The sequence below is a fragment of the Scyliorhinus canicula genome, chromosome 3 (genome assembly GCF_902713615.1).
Source record: "Scyliorhinus canicula chromosome 3, sScyCan1.1, whole genome shotgun sequence".
NCBI classification, from domain to species: Eukaryota; Metazoa; Chordata; class Chondrichthyes; order Carcharhiniformes; family Scyliorhinidae; genus Scyliorhinus; species Scyliorhinus canicula.
The window spans coordinates 74,142,984-74,164,352 of NC_052148.1; the positions used below are offsets into that span (position 1 = coordinate 74,142,984).

General features: G+C 45.5%; 1 protein-coding gene across 9 annotated transcripts in view; it reads left to right on the top strand.

The window, feature by feature from the left end:
* The window catches only part of LOC119962736 (tropomyosin alpha-4 chain-like), a 156,679-nt gene that overhangs the window by 121,619 nt on the left and 13,691 nt on the right, over positions 1-21,369 (top strand). For 6 of the 9 annotated variants that reach the window (XM_038790736.1, XM_038790734.1, XM_038790739.1 and 3 more), the window contains 4 exons: positions 5,337-5,470; positions 11,915-12,032; positions 13,255-13,325; positions 20,465-20,540. In XM_038790736.1, coding sequence (XP_038646664.1) covers positions 5,337-5,470; positions 11,915-12,032; positions 13,255-13,325; positions 20,465-20,540 — 399 coding nt within the window. Of the gene's footprint in view, positions 1-5,336; positions 5,471-11,914; positions 12,033-13,254; positions 13,326-19,831; positions 19,908-20,464; positions 20,541-21,369 lie in introns of all 9 variants that reach the window. The other 3 variants (XM_038790735.1, XM_038790741.1, XM_038790738.1) reach the window with 1 other exon arrangement.

Sequence of the window (21,369 nt, forward strand, 5' to 3'; positions counted from 1 at the left end):
TATTAATGTAAGCCTACTTGTGACAATAATAAAGATCATTATGATTATTAATGATATACAACAGAATAAATTATTAGGCTGCAACTGCATGAATTGAGGAGTGCTGGGAAATTATTTTTAAATTAGGATCAATAATAAAAGTGAAATTCAATTGTCCTTAATGGGATGCCACCTCCTTTGGTGAAATATTTCTATGTGGACACTGCAGGGTGTTCCTAATGGCTGGGTGGTGTTGCGAGGGTGTTAGTGGAGAACAAATCAATCGACCTGTTAATATCTTACTGTACAAAGCTTTACCCTGATTTACAAACTAAAATAAGATACTGGCAAGCGGTGTGGCTCCTTAGATCTGTATTTTAAGGATGTGCCTGATTTTATAAGGGTGATCTTAAAGGATTAAGAGCCCTACTGTGTAATCATTGTAGTTTAGGAATGTATGGAATGTGCAAAGTCTGTTGGAACTCGAGTGATGGAAATGTTTGACATCTACGAGAAACATTTTCCGGCTATTTCAGAACCATTGCACTGATTTATCTGGATTATTAGATTGCCATGCCTGAATCTCTATAAATTGTGTGATAGTTTCCCAAATGAGCTTGTGGGTAAATTCAGTTTGTGTATACTGATCAAATTTGGCTTGGTCTTTGCTGATTTAGCTGATTGCAGCCCGGGTGGCTTCTGAGACCCTGACCCCTCATTAACCTATTTGAGTTGTCAGTGGAATTAACATTTCGGAAATACTGTTTATACTCGCGTATCTTTCGATCTCGCGTATCATGCGACCCCTAAATTTTCGGCCCAAAAACATGCTTTTATAGTATACCTCGTGTATCATGCGAGTCACTTTTTTGACATGACAGCTGACACTCAGGTAAGCTTTCCGCCTAAAACTGCCGAATGAGAAACAGCTGTTTTGCCGTTTCTAATCACGGAACTAAACCCGATAATAAACAGTCACAGTACCTAACAGGTGACACAATCGACCCTTAGCAAAAATGGAGAAAAGATCAGCAAAGAAATATACAGCCAAATTGAAACTGCAAGTTGTTGCCGAAGCAGAACAAAGCAACAATGCTAAAGCTGGAAACCTGTTCGGTGTCGGAGAAAGCTGCGTCCGAAACTGGAGAAAGCAAAAAGAACAATTGATGGCAAGTCCTTCCTATAAATGCGCAAATCGCGGGTCGAAATGTCATTGGCCGCAGTTAGAAGATGAAGTCTTAAAGTGGGTGTCTGAAAATCGGGCAAATAGTTACATAATAACACTATCTAAAATACGACTTTATGCTTTACGAGAAGCTAGAAACATGGGCATTCGTGAGTTTACTGCAAGTCCCGGATGGTGTACGCGGTTCATGAAAAGACATGACTTTGTGTTAAGAAGAAAAACAAAAATTGCACAGACTCCCAAAGTGTTACGTTTTCATAGATTTGTTGTCAAATATCGCAAAGCTAACAGCTATACTTTATCGTGCATTGGAAACATGGATGCAACGTTGTCCATGTCCATGAAAAAGGTTGGATGAACGATAATGGCTGCATGATTTGGCTGAAGAGAGTTTGGGAATCAAGAGCAGGTGGTTTACTACGCCAAAAAAGTTTACTTGTCTGGGATATGTTTAGGTCACATCGAGTGGATGCCGTTGTGAAAGCTGTTCGCGAAGCGAACACCGATATAGCGATCGTTCCAGCTGGCTTGACTAGCGTCGTTCAGCCACTTGACGTATCCATCAATAAGCCATTTAAAGACAATCTGAGGAAGAAATAGAATGACTGGATGATGGAAGGAGAGAAATCATTTACGAAGGGAGGGAATATGAAGGCTCCGGATTTGGCTCCATTGTGTTTGTGGGTAAAAGAGGCATGGGCTGGGATAGATGGCGATTTGATCGTTAAAGCGTTTTAAAAAATGTGGCATAGCAAATGCTTTGGATGGAAGTGACGATGATGCTTTATTCGAAGATGTAGGAGAAGAGGATGAAAATATTGAAGACCTGGAAGATGATCAGTATGACGACTGCCTCGATGAAGAAGAATTCCAAGCTTTATTTGACGATGATGACAATGAAAGCGAATTCGAAGGATTTTAGTTCACCTGCATTAGTTTGTTTTAATGTTTTTACATTTTAATAAATGTTAAATAACCAATGTTTTCCTGTTTCATATATCATTATGTTCAAAAATAAATACCTATATAACAGTCTCATTAACTACTGGATGCTATGTGACTTATCTTGGCCAGCATTTCACACCCGCGATTTTTGTACCTCGCGTATCATGCGACCCCCGAAATTTAGGCTTCAAATTAGTGCTCAAAAGTCGCATGTTACGCGAGTATATACGGTATTTAATTTTTAAGGTTTGGTTTGTGTTGGTTGCCCTACACTTTAAGCGGGCTTCTCGCTAATTGCATGGGAATAAGCAGGCTGGAGAATCCTGATGGGAATCACTGAGAAAGAAGAATGCAGGTGCAAAGTTTTTACTTTCCTACCAGGTTGTTAATAACAATGCCTCAGCAATTACATTTCCATTTGGGAGACTCTGGGAGGCATGGCACTCTGTGAATAAATTATTCATGACAGCGATTCTAAACCTTGATGAATTTAACTCCGCTTTACTTGAGACAAAAAACACGTTGTTGTAGTCCAGACATTTCTTCTATGCTATTTAATATCTTGTGTATATTTAGAAGGTGTCTCCTTTCAAGGCTAAGTGACCCCACCATCTGTCTTTACATAATTTAATCCTTAGTGTTACAGGTTGACTTGTAACACTATCTCCAATGTCTGAAAGATTCATTTCAATCTAGATGACAAAGTATCATTTGGTACATAAAGGTGATGTGCACCTTCCAGTTTTGGAGGGCCTGTGCAGACTCGATGGGCCGAATGGTCTCATACTGCACTGTAGGAGTCTATGGAATGTGAAGTGACCTTTTTGGATGGAAGGGTCTTTCTGGGTTATTGCTCTTCGCCCTTTGGATATGGTTTTGAATTCGGCCCATCTGTTTTTGGAATTGTTTTGGAGATTCTCGACCGAGAATGAGCATGAATCTGTAATATTGACCCAGTGCTAAAACTACCAAATCCAGCAGACTTCCCTTTTTGTTAACTGTTTTAGAGAGGCCATCAGCCTAGTTGTTGCATACGATAAGAGTTGTCATATTGGATGGATGGTGGGCTGTGCTTGTTAATTACAGCATCCACTGTAAAGAGTAGGAAGAAACTCTATTTGCTATTTAAGAAACCTCATCATTAACACGAGAAAATGCTGGAAGTAAACTACGTTTCCAAATGAAGTTCCAATGACCAATTGAATATTACAGCATGCCAGTAATTTAGTTTAATTAGCACTTTTCATCCTTGGGTGAGCTGCCTTCCTGAACTGCTGCAGTACCTGTGGTGTAAGTGCGCCCACAGTGCTGTTAGGGAGGGATTTACAGGATTTTGACTGCGCCAGTGAAGGGGTGGTGATATAGTTCCAATACAGGGTGAATTGAAAGGAAACGGCACTCCACTAATTGCTATGGGCAGGGGACAGTGGGGGAGGTGTTAATTTAGATGAACCTGATTTCTTCTGTAAATGGGTGTTTTGATTTGGAATTCCCCTTTTGTAATTGGTGGCATATTTTGTAACCTCCGTTTTTGTGTGATCCAATTTTTTAATAACCTCATAGCAAGCACAAGATAGACTAAACTCCAGGGTTAGTTTCTTTGTATACACAAAAATGTGAGGTGGTGTTACTACATAGATCCTGGTGCATTCATGCAATAAAAAAGAACAGAAAAAAAGTTACAGGGCAAAGACTTGTGGAGTCCAGAAGTCCAATGATGTATTCTTTCAGCAAGTTGAAGACTAATGCTGAGTAATTTACTTTTCCTGATCGAATAGACATGTAGAGATCAATTAGTCTTGCAGACACTGGTTCCAATACTTCCAGTAGAAACTGTGAAGGTGGAAAGCCAGGTATACAAACCCGGACAGTGCCCTTTCTCTGAGCTGTTCTTGCCTATTGGAAAATGGCAGTCTGATTGGCAGCATGGGAAGACCATGTTACATGTTCCACCGGCCGCTAGACAGTCGTGGTGCATGACTCTTCACCTGTCCATTTTGGCTTTGATAAAGGGTGTATATTTCTTTATCTGGACTCATGGTATGTTAATGTTTCAACCATTAAGCATTTGAAATGAAAGATGCAGGGTCCTTTGTCCGAGAAGACTGACCGTCTCCATTGGCCAAGCCTGTTTTAGGAAGTGTTTTTGTGTAATCCCCACTGCATTTGATCTATTCAGCCCAAGAGTCATTAGCATATCTTGAGAGATAACTAGATGCAAATTTCTTCAGTGCTGCTAGTTTAGCTCCTATTGTTCAGGATTACAGCCAGACAGTTCCTATTGCTCAGACATAGCTTCAGCCTTAAGTTAGTTTTTGTCCCGTTTGATATATATGTGTGTGTGTCCTAGTCTGGCCCCCATGTGATTCCACAGCAGTGTAATTGACTCTTAAATGCCCTCTGGGATGGGCAATAAATGCTGGCCCAGCCAGCGACACCCACATCCCATGAATGGATTTTTAAAAAAATATATAGTGATCTGTGGAGCTCACCAGATCTCAGCATTGGGTACTAACTTTACCAGTGAGTCAAGTTGACATCAATACACCTACCATAAACAGTGATACTGAAATTCCCCCCTCCCTTTGTTTTTCTGTTTCCTGGTATCAGGTTGTTCTTCTCTTCTACCTTCCCATTCTTGACATGCAGTCTTTTTATCTTGTATTGCTCCTGATTGGGTATTTATATCCCCGGTACTGCTGTTTCCCAAACTTGGGAGCCCACTGTCACCCTCTATATCTCTCTTGCCATTCTCCAGCAACTCCTGTCACTGCCTCCTTACACGTGGCAATCCTGACTAATATGCCTGCTGGAGAATTAAACTCGTCGACCCCTTCTGCCTCATTCAACACTCAGTGTAATATTTTGATTCCTTTCGATGTTTTAAAAAAAAAATTGTATTCAGAAATATAAAAATTGCCATTGTAAGAACAAATGTTAGAATTGTACTGGCTGCCTAGATTTACTTGGCAACAAAAGGTCTATTGAGCTGCCCAGTTCCGAGATCTGTTTGAAAAATGTATCAGCTTGATTTTTTTTCAACTTTTGAGACTTGTCTTTTTTTAACTTGAGCTGAAATATTCACAATTCCTGGATAAATCCCAGTTGTTGGGGTAGCAGATTGAGTGAATTCTAAATGATATCTTAAAGTGGCTTTATTTTATCCTTGTGAATAACCACTTCTTTGAAAACCACCATACTCACTTTTGTGTCCGTTTTTGTCTAGACGGAAGCTGAGGTGTCTTCTTTGGAAAGACGTATCCATTTGGTTGAAGACGAGTTGGATCGTACTCGGGAGCGTCTGAATGTTAACTTGCAAAAATTGGATGAGGCTGAAAAATCAGCAGACTCGAGTGAACGGTAGGAACCAGCAACGTGTTATCTGGATGGTGCATTTGAGTTTTTTGCCTAATCTGGGAAAGGAGACCACACTAATTTAAAAAAATAAGAGTACCCAGTTAATTCTTTCCAATTGAGAGGCAATTTAGCGTGGCCAGTCCACCTACTTTGCATATCGTTGGGTTGTGGGGGAGAAACCCACGCAAACATGGAGAACTCCACACGGCTAGTGACCCAAAGCCAGGATCGAACTTGGGACCTCGGTACCATGAGGCAGCAGTGCGAACCACTGTGCGGCCAGGAGACCACACTATTGACCGTTTTCTTCTCCCTGTTCCCCCCCCCCCCCACTCTGCTGACCTTGTGTGATAAAGGGTAGCATGGTGGTTAGCATAAATGCTTCACAGCTCCAGGGTCCCAGGTTCAGTTCCCGGCTGGGTCACTGTGTGGAGTCTGCACGTCCTCCCCGTGTGTGCGTGGGTTTCCTCCGGGTGCTCCGGTTTCCTCCCACAGTCCAAAGCTGTGCGGGTTAGGTGGATTGGCCATGCTAAATTGCCCGTAGTGTCCTAAAAAGTAAGGTTAAGGGGGAAGTTGTTGGGTATAGGGTGGATACGTGGGTTTGAGTAGGGTGATCATGGCTCGGCACAACATCGAGGGCCGAAGGGCCTGTTCTGTGCTGTACTGTTCTATAAGTCTATAAAGGAATGTAGTTTTACTGGAGCTGGTGTGAAGTGCATGACCAAAGTCCAAATCATTTGAATTGAATCCAATGTAATGGAAGGGGTCAGTGCAAAATGTGTAGTATAGCCGATCTAACACCGTAAATAGAATTCTGCAAATTTAGAAATGTATTGTTCAGTACTTCAATAATTCATTTGAAATGAAATGAAAATCACTTATTGTCATAAGTCGGCTTCAAATAAAGTTACTGTGAAAAGCCCCTAGTCGCCACATTCTGGCGCCTGTTTGGGGAGGCTGGTACAGGAATTGAACCTGCGCTGCTGGCCTGTCTTGGTCTGCTTTCAAAGCCAGCTCTTTAGCCCTGTGCTGAACATTTTATAAAGCTATTTTGGCTTCCTTCTCTAGCCGTGACAGGTTATAGGAATGCAAAGGATATAGTGTTCCGTGCTGTTGTGTATAGTAAGAGTTTAAATAAATCAAAATGGAAAGTTGTCCCAAGAAGCAAGTAATTTTTAAAAATTCATTAATTTATTTCCAATTAAGGGGCAGTTTAGCATAGCCAATCCACCTACCCTATATCTTTGGGTTGTGGGGGTGAGACCCATGCAGACACGGGGAGAATGTACAAACTCCACATGGACAGTGACCTGGGGCCGTTTTTTATTCATTCGGGAGCATCGCTGCCCATCCCTAATTACCCTTGAACTGAGTGACTTGCTCGGCTATTTCAGCGGGCAGTTAAAAGTCAGTCCCCCCAGGTCGGCATTGAACCTGGTTGCCTGGTGCTGTGAGGCAGCCGTGCTAACCACTGTACTACTGTGCAACCTTGTTTACAATATTGTTTATATCCAGGTGGTAGCCTCTTAAAACAGCTTTTTGGAAAAATTTACTCTGGTTCTGTTATATATCTTCCAAGTACAATTTAATATCTCCATGTTCAGGTGTCTTTCCTTGTGGCTTCAACTGTCATTCAGTGAAATCCTATGTTTTCAATCTGTTATCTGTTGTTTGCTCTTGTATACAGGAGTATTGACAGGTTTTGGACAGCAAATGTCCTGGAGCCTGGCCTGTAGCATTTGTTTTAGCTTTTATATACTTTTTTTGTTTGAAAGAAAGGGGTGGGTGGGGGGCATTTGAAAAAGAACTATGGAGGGTAATTAAATGCTGGTACCATGGCTGACCCAGTAGTAGATCTTAATTGTGAAATTCAAATGAAGTTAGAGCTGTACTGAAGGTCCTACTAATCTTTTGTGTATTGCTTAAAGCTTCCACCCCCATAAGCCCATACGTGCAGGTCAAAGGCATGGACTGGAATTCTCCGGCCGTTGATGCTGGTGGTATTCTCTGCTCCTGTTGGGAGAGCGGAGAATCCTGCCTGTGGAGTTGTATTGCATTAGTTGTGCATCTAGTTTTGTGCATTTTACTGTTATTGTGATGTCTGGTAGTCCCCCCCCCCCCCCCCCAGATTTTATGGGATAAGGCACCCTCCAGCCCCAGATGCTGCCTCCACTGCTCCCACACCCTTGGGGCTGACGCCACCACTGAGCTCGCGGAGTACCTGGTCGGTGAGAATGGTAAAGATGCCGACAACAAAGCCCTCAAACATATCCCTACATGATGCTGCCACCCCACACTGACCCCTCCCCCATATCCCATTTCCTAACCATAGCAATATTCGCCACCCAATAATAGTTCATCATATTCAGCAACGCCAGCACCCTGCCCGTTGGACTGCAGGATCCTCCCCGCTCTCACAAACCTAGAGATCAGTCCATTGACCCTTTTTAAAAAAAAAAGCGACTTGGGAACAAAGATTGGGAGACAAACAGGTACCTCAGCAGCACCGTAATTTTCACTGTCGGCGCACACCCGGCCAGCGGCAGCACATCCCACCTCTTAAAATCTGCCTTCATCTGCTCCACCAGCTGAGCCAAGTTCAGTTTATGCAACTGCGGCCATCTCCGTTCCACCGAGAGACCCAAAAACCTGAAACCTGCCACCACCACCCTAAATCGCGACTCTCCTAGTCTCCTATCCTGCCCCCCTGTCCTCAATTGGAAATACCTGGCTCTTCCCCATATTCAATTTGTATCCCGCAAACCAACCAAATTTCCCCCAGGATCTCCATGATGCCTCCGATGCTGCCCAGTGGGTCCAAAATATACAATAGCGGGTCTTCTGCATTCAGTGAGACACTGTGCTCAAAGCCGGCTGATCCGATACCCTGAATGTGGCCTCCAGCAGACCCAGCTCAAGCCTCACATGTACCACCTTTGAAATGACCCTGAACACCTCCCTCCAAAACCCCTCCAGCTTTGGACAGGACCAAAGGATATGAACGTGGTTTACGCCCCCGCCCCCGCAACATTCACAAACATTCTACCCCCTCAAAGAGTCGGCTCATCTTCGCCTTTGTGAGATGTGCCTTATATGGCAGCTTCAGCTGTATCAGCCCCAACCTCGCGCATGAAGTTGAGGCATTTACCCTCCTGAGCACCTCACACCACAACCTGTCCTCCATGCCCTCCCCAACTCTTCCTCCCACTTTGCCTTAATCCACTCCAGCAGTGCCTTCTTCTCCCTAAATCGCCGACACCACCTGCTTCTCCATTGCCTCTGACGTCAGCACCTCTTGCAAAGTGGGAGGCTGCTGCCACCGGAAAGCTCTATCTCCTTCTTGGTGAAATCTCGGACCTGCATATACCTAAACATTTCCTCCTGCCCCAATCCATATTTCGCCCCTAACTCCTTCAATCCTGCAAACCAGCCCCCCAGAAACAAATCCTTTAGTGCCCTGACTCCCATCTCCGAAAACTCCCGTCCTACTTCCTTGGCTCAAATCTGTGATTTCCCCCGAATCGGCATTTCCCTTGACCCCCACCCCCAGCCTGAAGTGCTGGCACAACGGCCTCCAGATTTTCAACGTCGCTACCACTACCGGACTTCCTGAGTATTTCACCAGGGATATCGGGAGTGGCGCTGTTGCCAATGCCCTCGGCCCTGACCCCCTACACACACTCCTCCGTTCTAACCCTATGGAAGTCCGCCCTCTAACCCAGCTCCTCGCCTTCTCCACATTCGTCGCCTTGTAGTAATAATATAGTAAATTCGGAAGATCCAGCCCCCTGACTGCTGCCCTCTCTGCAACAGCACCTTCCTAATCCCAGCTACCTTCCCCCCCACCCCCATATAAACGAGGTAATCATCTTTTCGACCTCCTTGAAAAATGCCTTTGGTAGGAAGATCGACAGGCACTGAAAAATGAACAAGAATCGTGGCAACAGGTTAATTTTAATTGCCTGTACCTGACCTGCCAGCGACAGGGAGACCATCCCACCTTGCCAGATCTGCTTTCACCTCCCCACCAGACTAATAATGTTGTACCTATGGAGCAAACCCCCCCGCCCCCCCAATCCCGTGCCACCCGCAACCCCAGATATCTAAAGTGAGTCCCCGCCCTACAGAATGGTAGCCCACTCGCATCCCTGGCTGAGACACCACAAAATATTCAAATTTGTCTAAATTTAGTTTATATCCAGAAAAAGACCCAAACACTCGAAGCAGCTCCAAATATGCCTCCCATCGACGCACTCTGTTCTGATGCACACAGCAGCAAGTCATCTGCATACAAAGATACTAACCTACCCGCCAATACCTTTAACAATACCTTTTGCGCCCACATTTCGGAAGTGATATGTGCCTATGTGATCACATTCTTTCGGATCCTTGTTCTTCTTGAGCACCAGGGAGATCGATGCCTGTCCCAAAGTCTGTGGCAACACCCCCTTCCCTATCGCCTCCTCAAACATCGCCACCATCAGTGGCGCCAACCTATCTTTAAATTGTGTAATGCTCCACTGGAAATCCATCTGACCCTGCTACCTTCCCCGACTGCATCCTCACAATCACCACTTTTATCGCCTGCTCTGTTATCGCCCCCTCCAATATGGCCCTGTACCCCCGCCCCCAACCTCGGGTATTCCAAACCATCCCGGAATTCCTGCATCTCCCGATCCTCCAGGTAGCTCCGACCTATACAATTTCTCGTAAAACTCTTCAAACGCCCTATTCATCTGATCTGGAGCCACCACCATCTTCCCTGCCCTATACCGCACCTGAAAAAAGTTCCTTCGCCGCTGCCTCCCTCCAAAGTTGACCTGCCGGCATGCGTCCCGCCTTCTCTCCATACTTGTAGACTGCTCCTCTCGCCTGCCTCAATTGGCGCACTGCCTTCCTTGTGGGCAGCCAGTCCAAACTCACCTGACCTGCAACTCGTTCCTCTCTTCCAACAGTGTTTGATCCACATCCTCTGTATACCTCCTGTCCACTACGATGCCAATAAGTTGGTGTCCATCTTCAATAGTGATGTCCGGCTGTGACCCACACTGCTCCGGATCCTTGACCTTTTTTAATATCAGGGAGGTGGAAGCCTGCAACAATGTAGGGAGAGTTCCACCCCCCCCCCCCCCCCCCCCCCCCCCTTTTTCTTTATACACCCTTGCCAGCAGTGGCCTCGGGTCTGCCCCAAACTTTTCATAAAACTCCATCGGGAACGTGTCTGGCCCTGGAGCCATCCCTGTCTGCATGGTCCCCATACTAATTATCACCCCTCAGCCCAATTGGGTTCCCTCGTCCCTGAACCAGCCCCTTCATTTTGGGGAAATTCAACCCATCCAAAAACCGCCACATCCCTCCGTCCCCCGCTGGAGGCTACGACTTGTAGAGCCTCCTGTAGAACGCCTCGAACACTCCAGTCACCCCCTCCGGGTTCATCACCACTGCACCCTTATCATCCCTAACTCTATCAATCTCCCTCACCACCTTCTGCTTTCTCAACTGATGGGCCAGCATTCTACTCGCCTTTTCCCCATACCCATACTCTGCTCCTCTGGCTCTCCACAGCTGCCCCACCACCTTCCCTGTAGAAACTACCCCAAATTCCATCTCGCACCTCCTTCAGCAACCCTGCCTCAGAATATCTCCTGTCCAGCCTCCAAATCTCAGCCACCTTTCTTGCCCTCTCCCCCTGCTCTGTTTTCTCCCAATGCGCCCGAATTGATATTAACTCCCCCTGACTACAGCCTTCCATAACATGGCAGCTGTGACCCTCCCTGTGTCATTCGGCTCCACGTGGCCCCAAATGGCAGCCCTCGCCTCTCGCACTACCTCGGCCACCCCCGTCAGCAACGTCTTGTCCAACACACAAAAGTCAATCCAGGAGTACCACCGGTGCACTTGGGAGAAGTATGAAAACTCCTTCGCCCTTGGCCTCCCAAACCCCCAAGGATCCACCCCCATCATGCACTTGTTTTATAATGTTATAGGTGCTTTGTAAATGTGCACTATGCAACCACTGGGCTTGCCACAATTTACCTCCCTGGGCAAATGCTTAAAATAGGTCAAACATTTCCAATAAACAACTTCTTCCCCGCTGTTACCAGACTCCTAAATGACCCTCTTATGGACTGACCTGATCTCTTCCCACATTTTCTCTGCTGAGTAGTACTGCACTCCTGTATGCTTCACCCGATGCCTGTGTCTGCATTTACATTATGTATTTCTGTTTGCTCTATTTTTGTTAATGTACGGAATGATGTCTGGACTGTACGCAGAACAATACTTTTCACTGTACCTCAGTACACGTGACAATAAACAAATGTAGCAACCAGTCTGCACAAACGCTTGCCATTCCCGCCAGTGGTTTTTATTTACAGTGTGGATTTTTATTTTTGGTTCCAATGCATCTCCCTGACGTGCTGGCAATAATGACTTGTCTTTCTGCAGAGGAATGAAAGCTGTGGAGAGCAAAGTCTTGAAGGCTGAGGAAATAGTGGAAATGCAAGAGGTGCAGCTGAAGGAAGCTAAACATATTGCAGAGGATGCAGACCGCAAATATGAAGAGGTAACCTTTTTCCACTCTCCCTTTCCTGTTCTCTGTACTGCTGTACAGTTGCACTGTTGTCTGGCATCTCTCCCAAGTGAACATGTTATCTGTATCGGACCCAATGGTGGGGATGGACGGTATTATGGCAACCCTGAGGGAATTTGGACGGTTTTCCGGATACAAACTGAACATGGCTAAGAGCGAGTTGTTTGTAATTCGGGCGCGGGGGCAGGAGAGTAGGCTGAAGGGTTGCCATTCAGGCTAGTGGGGGGAGAGTTTCTGATATTTGGGGATTCGGGTGGCACAGGACTGGGGCAGATTGCATAAGCTCAACCTGTCCCGACTGGTGGAACGATTGAGGGAGGAGGTCCGGAGGTGGGATGTGCTCCCGCTGTCATTGGCGGGGAGGTGTAGACTATTAAGGTGACGATTCTCCTGCGGTTCTCGTTTGTTTTTCAGTGTCTCCCCATCTTTATCCCGCGGTCCTTCTTTAAGAGGCTGAATAAAATTATTCTGGGATTTGTATTGGCAGGGTGATGCTTGAAAGTAGCAGAGGAGAAGGGGGGCTGGCGTTGCCGAACTTCAGCAACTATTATCCGGCGGCCAACATAGCGATGATAAGGAAATGGATGGTGGGTACGGGGTTGGTTTGGGAGCGGGTGGAGGCTGCTTTGTGCAGGGGCACTAGCTTAGCAGCCCTGGTCGCAGTGCCTCTGCCGCTTCCGCCGGCACGGTACTCCACCAGCCCAATAGTGGTGGTGGCTCTTCGGATCTGGGGCCAGTGGAGGAGGCATGTAGGTGAGGTAAGAGCATTGGTGTGGACCCCAATCTGCGGCAACCACCGATTTGCCCCGGGGAACATGAATGGGGGGGTATCAACTGTGGAGGAGGGCAGGGATTGTGAGGATGAGGGATCTGTTCCTGGAAGTGAGCTTTCCGAGCATGAGGGCGCTGGAGGAGAAGTTTGGGCTAGCGAGAGGGAACGACTTTAGATACTTGGAGGTGAGGGATTTTGTACGCAGACTGGTGCCATCCTTCCCACGTCTCCCGTCGAAGGGGAGGCAGGACAGGGTAGTTTCTAGTGGGAGGGGGTAGGGTTTCAGACGTCTACAAGGAGCTAATGAGAGCTGAGGATACGGTTTAATTTCAGTCAGTATTAAAAGGCACTTTTACCGTCAAATAGGGTTTAATTCAATTTAATATACTTGGTCAGGATTGAGTTTTTCCTGGCTTCTTGCAGGTGGCACGAAAACTTGTCATCCTTGAAGGTGAGCAGGAACGAACTGAGGGGCGTGCAGATTACGCAGAAAGGTAATTTTGAATTCTGTAAATGTTTTGTTCTTAACTAAGAAGCGTAGTTGTTAAAAGGGGCCACAGGAGTCCGATGGTGTGTATAAATAGGTGATGATTTTTAATCTGAATCAACCCATTGAACTTTACCGTTCTGACATTGTGTTAGTCTACAAATTTGTGTTTAATTTTGGGGTTCCTGATGGCAGAACCTTAATTTATTGTCATCACTAAAAGAAATATGTACCATCAGATGCTAAAAGCCTTGTTAGCAAGAAAACCCAAGCTGAAGTGAAGATTATTGTTCATGTTGAATTGAGTGTTGGCTACCAGCATCACTGCAGAGCATACTTCCTACCCACCTGTTTTTGCAGAGGATATTGATTCCTTTCCTTTTTTCTTTCTTTCACCCCAATTATCACATGATGAAATGTGTATGGTGCTGTGAGAGCGAGATTCACATCTTACTGGTGTCCACATGGAAGATTTTCTTTCCTCATTCAAAATACTGTCTGGCCCTTTTGACAGTGAAGAAGCACATTTAATAGACTGGGGTGAGATATGGAAAGAGATGGAGAGCCAAAGGTCTGATTTGTGTGCTTCCACATTCTTTTTTTTCCCCCAGGCCATGTTTCCACATGAATAAAAGTCAATGTTTTTTTTAAATTTAAGAGCCGATGATCTTGGTGGCGTGCAATAACAATCTTTGATGATGAGGATGTATAATTTGTCTCCCCCCCCCCCCCCCCCCCCGGGACCCCTTGTCCCTCTACTCCAGAAAGCTTTTGCTTATTCCTGGGGTACTGGATGCGGAGTACATTTTCTGTTTGACAATATTTTTGTCTTTAACATTTTTTACATAAGTAAGAGTTAAATAATAAAGCATGTATCAACAGCCTCAACAAACCATACCAAAGAAAATCCCCCCCCCAAAACACACAAGATCCTTCCCTTCAAATGTAATATTAACAGACATCCTCTGCGATAGAACCCGTCAATTGCTCCCCTCATCTCGAACGTACCTCTAGATGCAAAAACTCCAAGTCACCCAGCCATGCTGCAGCACTGGGCAGTGCCACCTGCCTCCAACTCAGCAGGATCCACCATCCAGCCAGTAACAAAGCAAAAGCCAATGCATTTGCCATCACACCAGTCCTACGTTCTGGCTGGTCTGACACCTCGAATATAGCAACTAATGGGCAAGGTCCCAAATCCACATTCAAAATTGCCAATTATGTTTAAAATAGAGACCCCAAAAACCCACCAATTTGGGGCAGGACAGGAACATGTGTGCATGGTTTGCAGCCCTTCTGGAACACCACTCGCACCTATCCTCAACCTCTCAAAAAAACCCCACTCATTCTGGCCTTGATGAGATGTGTCCTGAACACCATCTTGTATCAAACTCAACATCGTGCCGGATGACGCAGCATTTGCCCTATAGAGAGACTCGCTCCACAACACCACCTCCAAAATGGGACCCAGCTCCTCCTCCCACATAGCCACCTTCTCCTCCACTGAAACCTGCTCCTCCCCATGATCCATCCATATATCCTGGATGTGCTGTCCTCCTCTGACCTCGCACAAGAAACTATCCTTTCCAACAAAGTGGACAGTGGGGCTGGCGAGAATGTCGAGACAGCTTGCCAGGTCCCCTCCGCCCCAGCCTCGAGATGCTGGCAGAGCTGCCGCCATATCTTTACATGGAGATGGCCACTGGATTTGATGAATACCTTGCTGGGATGAAGAGCAGAATAGCCATTGCCAACATCTCCAGGCACGACCCCCCCCCCCCCCTTCCAAGAGCCGATGCAGACTAGATGGGCTGAATGGCCTCCTGCCTGTAAATTCTATGATCTATGAATCCCAACGGTGCCTCTAGACCTTCCCGCAACTCCTCCTCCTCCTACCTGAGGAAACCCCAACACGCCTTGTTCGTTCTCAGCACCCAAACCTTTCAAATAGGAAAAACCCTTGCCCTCTTACTGGTGACCTCTCGCCCTACCTGCACGTTCCAGCTGATCAACCTTATCGGGGATTTCTTACCCCCCTCCCCTTTGAGTCAACCATCAGCACCGTAATCTAACATTCGCCCCAAATTCCCGGATCTCAGACAGACCCACCTAAAATGACCACCGCCCTACCCCCAAGGTGAGACCAGGAACAAACCTTGCATGCTGCCCCTCCCAAACAAACGGCTAGGCCCATTATAACCCATCCAACTAGGCTCAACAAACTGCAGCCTCTCCCCTCCTTCTCCCCCCCCCCCCCCCCCCCCCCCCCGATAACTAGCAAAGTGACCCCCAGCCAAGGCCCTCCTCCAATACCCCCTCAGAAACAACAACCACTCCATTCTTTCTGGCCCAAACACCTCGCCATCGTTAACAAGCCTCTTTTCCATCCGAAACACACACGACCATCCCCCAACTTTATTAAAACCCACTCTTCAAACAAGGTTTAAAAACACATAACCCAAAAAGGCACAATAGCATAAGTACAGAGCACAAGCATCCCCCCTCTCCCTTCATACAGATGGTACATCTCACAGCAGCAGCCTCGAGCTCTTCCCCTGGTGAAGGCCTCTGCCTGCTCCAGTGTCGAAAAAATTATTCTTCGAATCCATGGTGACCTTCAACCTTGCCGCATGCACCATTCTGAATCGCACGGCCTTGCTCTAGGAAATGGCCTTCACCCCGTTGAAGGCTGCACGCTCTTCGCCAGCTCAGCTCAATGTCCTGACCCCCACAGTGCACTTGTTCCAGTCGATATTCTGGATCCTTTCCACCCACTCCAAGACCTGCTCCTTCTGTTGGTAGTTATGAAAACAGCTCATTCGGCCTTGGCTTTTGCCTGATCACCGAGGTGAGCTCTGCCCAATTTGGAGGGGAGAACACCTCATCCCGTCCCACCAACCGAGAAAACATCTCTGAAAAATACTGGGTTGGCTTCGAGGCCTCCAGCAGCCCCATTAACCTGAGGTCAAACTGCCTTGACCTGTTCTCCAGGTCCACTGCCTTCAACCTCGGCCCTTTGTTGCTATCCACCACCACCAGCAACTCGGTCTCTAATGAGGCAGGTCAGTCCTCGTGCTGCAACAGGGCTGCCTCCACACCCTAAGTCTCGCCCTGCGCCGTAACCACGTTCAAGGTGTTTGCCAGCTGCTCCCGAAATCAGGCCCAGAGCCGCCTCAACAGTGGCTTTATCTCCTTGCTCTAATGTTCAAACTGCCCATGTGTTTGTTTGCCAAATTTCTCCAGCTCCTGTGCCATCACTACAACCACTGTGTCTAAAGTATTGGGCACAGTGGCCATCTCCCCTCCTTCGATGGGCTACACTCCTGAGCTTTCTTCAAGTTGACTGTTTTTGACACAGCTTGTCGAGGAACAGCTCGGTAACCCCACAATGGGCATGTGGTCATTAAAAACGGTGGGTAAAGGGGAAAGGCATCTTGTTCTTGTATGACATCACCAGAACGCCCCATGCTAAATAAATTTAAGGAGCAGATACAGATTTTTAATTAGTAATGGGTTGAAGGGTTCTGGCAAATGGGCAGGAAAGTGGAATTTGAGGCATGGAGGAGATCAGCGATGGTTGTATTGAATGGCAGAGTGGACGAGAGGGGCTGAATTGCCTAATTCTGCTCCTTGTTCTTCTATTCTAAGCAACCTTGGCTACTTGGTGGGTGCACAAGTGGCCGATGTGTCTGGCGAGCTGTCAAGAGCAAAAACCCTGTCTGAGGTTTTTATTTAATTTATTTTTTAATCCTCTCTTCCTCTTCTCTTTTCCCCCTACCCATCCTCCGTGACCCGCAAAACTCAAGTGAAGTGAAGGCCAATTTCAAGCCCTTTCCACCTCCGCATGCAGATGAATTAATTGTATTGAGCTTGAACCTGTCGCTGATCTCAGCTCGAGATTAGATAAAGTCACTTAAGCATTTTTGGATATTTGTGAATAGTTATCAATGTAGCTTGGATATGCATTTATTTCTTGAATTCATTATGTATTTTTTGATAACCGATTAGTTGGAGCATGTTACGGGTACACCACCCGAAGGGGTGACATTTTTAATGTAAATCACAATTACAAAATTGAAGTGCGTTATTTATATTCTCCTAAACTGATCGGCTATTTACTTGGGACATCCTCCAGTCGATCTGTAGAGGTGCGGAAGGAGTTTGCAAGTGTACATTTTGGCTGGTGGTGAATGGTATGGCAGGCGCTTGTAATTGAAATGGGTGTGCACCACATATTTTGAGCTCTGCTGGGTTTATAGAAACCGAGGGAGAGTGTAATCTAAGAATGTAACTGCTGTGCATGTTTCTTTTTATGAAATGGTTAAGTAAACTATTATTAATCTAACATCTTGAATATTGCTGAAAAGATGAACACGTGTTGCTGAAGCTTTTCATATTGCAGTCATCAGGACAAATTCTGGGCGGCACTGGCACAGTAGTTAGCACTGCTGCCTCACGGTGGGGGGGCTATTCTCTGAAAACAAAAGAAATATGTTCAAGCCATGCGTCTTTTTTGAATTACCCAGGAGCTCGGGGAGCCTATAGTTTCCTGTTGCTTTCTTTGTGACAACTCGCATGATCAATCAGTCAATTTGCCAACCAATCGACAAACTTTTCCCGCCTACTCAAAATGATTATGCTTGTTTGAAATTTGACATTCTTTTGTTTGTCCTAGTAAGGGTGGCACAGAGTTGGCACTGCTACATCACTGTGCCGAGGATCAGGGTACGATCCCAACCCTGAGTCATTGCCTCACACCCACTACCCAAAAAAATGTGCAGGGTAGGTGTATTGGCCATGCTAAATTGCCCTTAATTGGAAGCATTTTTTAAAAAGGGGAAAAAACTTTTGTCCTGATCAATGCATGATGTAAAGGTTCAGCATCGCTCTCTTTAGCAATACTCTAACATCTCCTTGACTGGGATTGAGCTAAATACTGCATCAGATCTGCTTCAATTTAAAAGCTGAACCAAAACATACCTGGCATCCCAAGTTATATACTTTTTGAACGTTTGATTTTAGCAGCTTTCTATTGAACACACTAATTGCCATTGTTTAAATTTAAAAATTAGCCCTACAATTAAAAAAAAATTTTTTTTTACCTTACCATAGAATTATTTACACACAAGCAAGCAAAAGGTGGCGCAGTGGTTAGCACTGCTGCCTCATGGCACTGAGGACCCGGGTTCGATCCCAGCCCCGAGTCACTGTCCGTGTGGCGTTTGCACATTTTCCCCTTGGTGTGTGGGTCTCGCGCCCCCCACAACCCAAAGATGTGCAGGGTAGGTAGATTGGCTGTGCTAAATTGCCCCTTAATTGGAGAAAAAAAAGAACTGGGCACTTTAAATTTAGAAAAAAAACCCAAAAGCAAATATAATTTTGATATTGGTGTATAATTTTTGCTTGCTCTCCCAGTTTCCTGTGTAGAATACAATGGCTACACTGTAACTCCCCAAGTGCCAGCTGCTTGTTAAGATTTTTGTCAAAGTGGTCATTCCGTTTAGACAACACGTATCCACGGTCTGCTGAATCACAAGACGCTCCACCATCTAGCTGGACACAGATCCCTCCTCGCCCACCATCTAGCTGGACACAGATCCCTCCTTGCCCACAACCCTTTGGCTACTAACTCTGCTCAGAAAAGTTACCTAACTGTCATGATAGGCAAACCTGCAGCTAATGAACACATAGAATAAGACATGACCAATGAGCAGTCAGGACACTCTGGGATGATATCTCATTATAAAAGGGACGAGGCACTCGCACCCCACTTCTTTCCACAGACCAACATCTACAGAGTTAGACAGGGTGTATCCTCAGCATCACACCCCAGCACGTATCCTCAGCATCACACCCCAGCATGTGGCTTAGAGCAAGGCTGGTTCAGTTCGACTGAATTACTACATTTAGATTAGTAGGGAGTCGAACTCATTGAGAACTGTGCTAATAGTTCAATAAAACACATTGAACTCACTTTAAAAGCCTAGAGCATCTTTTACTCAAAACTGCATCAAGTGGCAGCTTGTGTTATTCCAAATTACATAACACAACATTAGCCTGGTCCCTGATCTCCATTTGCTGACCAGATGATTTGAGGAATTGCTTTATTGTGTTAAACGTTGTTACCTTTTTTTGTATAGTTGAGAAACCGAAAGAAAGTCCAGTGGTGAATAGCCCTCGTACATCTCCCACCCATGTTTCTTTTACAATACGTTGGAATGTATATTTGTGCTCATTGTAACATTTAGGAACTTTTATGTGAACAGGAAAGGGCGAGTAGCTTTTAAACTACTTCTGCTACATTATTACTGGGAATTCACAAACTATCCTTTGCACAGTTTTATTTTCTAATTTGGATCTGTTTCAGTAGATATTTCAATTCTCATTATTCTGTACAATTTGGTGAATTTACTAACTATGGTGGGCACGGTTTTCTTTTCCTCCCTGTTGAATTGCATGCTGAATACTCCCCGGGATTTGTCTGTTCTACTCCCTTACTGTGGATTAACTCAGTCGGGCGCGGCATTTGGAAGAGGAACTTAAAGTAATGGACCAGAGCTTGAAATCGCTAATGGCCTCAGAGGAAGAGGTATTATTCCCAGAAATCCACTAACTACTTCCTGTTTTCTCTTTCCATCATCTTTATTTTCTGTGTGAGAAAATATTAAAGCTACATTCCTTCCGACCTTTGCTGCTGCTGCTATGCTTCCTGGTAGTTGCGTGTTTGTTTGTTTGTTTTTCCCCCCAAGTGGAGACCCATAGCAGCTGAATTCTGAGATCAATACTTTCTAAGGTCTCAAGGTAACCCTAGGCCCCATTACTTCCTCCTTTAGGGCTGACAGTTATCCATATCTAAAATTTCATGAACTTAGTGCGGAGATTTGAACTAACTAGTCAAATTTGTGAATTCATCCAGCTTTTATCCATGCTTTACAGCCATGCCGGGTAAGTACCCCAAGTGATTACCCAGTGCCCATGCATGTTCTGGTTTATGGTCCTACTTTTTCTCTTGTTTTAAATATTCCAACCATGTCAGCGGCCTAAATTCTGAGAGGCAAAACTGTTAAGTTGCTATGGGTTTCTTGCCTCTTTCTGCATAATCTCAACCACCTTCTTTCCCAACCCAAACTATCTTGTTCTGAACAGTAAATGTGCTGAGATTGAAGAAGAATTGAGAAATGTCACCAACAGCCTGAAGTCTTTGGAAGCGCAAACCGAAAAGGTAGGAGCATTCTGTATGTAGCTGCTTTTAAAGCCACGGTATCCCTATATGACCTTCTGACAGATCCTTTAAAATTAAATCTGCAGTTGAGATATTGATTAAAATTGCTTTTGGTCAGCAGTAATCTATTGTTTTTAACTTTTTTTTTAAAGTTCTCATTTATCGTAATGCAAAATACACTATTCACTAGACTGCTGGAACAAAAAGATGAACCAAAACTAAATAAATGCACTTCAAAAATGTCACTGAGAACTGAGGGAGATCAATATTGGTAGAGAAATGGTGCTCGAAAATGGGATTGAAGGCAGATAAATCCCCAGGGCCTGAGAATCTTCATCCCAGAGTGTTTAAGGAGGTGGCTCTGGAAATAGTGGATGCTTTGGTGGTCATCTTCCGGGATTCTATAGACTCTTGAAACAGTCCCTGCAGATTGGAGGGTAGATAATGTCACTCGAATATAGGGAGGTAGAGAGAAAACTGGGAATTATAGACCAGTAAGCCTAACATCGGTAGTGGGGAAAATTCTTGAATCCATTATCAAGGACTTTATAGCGGAACATTTAGAAAGCAGTGGCAGGATCAGTCCGAGTCGGCATGGATTTATGAAGGGGAAATCATGCTTGACTAATCTGTTAGAATTCTTCGAAGATGTAACCAGTACAGTTGACAAGGGGAGCCAGTCGATGTGGTATAGTTGGACTTTGAGAAGGCGTTTGGCAAAGTCCTGCATAAGAGATTATTGTGCAAAAATAATGCGCATGGGATTGGGGGAAGTGTATTGAGGTGGATAGAAAACTGGTTGGCAGAGAGGAAGCAAAGAGTAGGGATT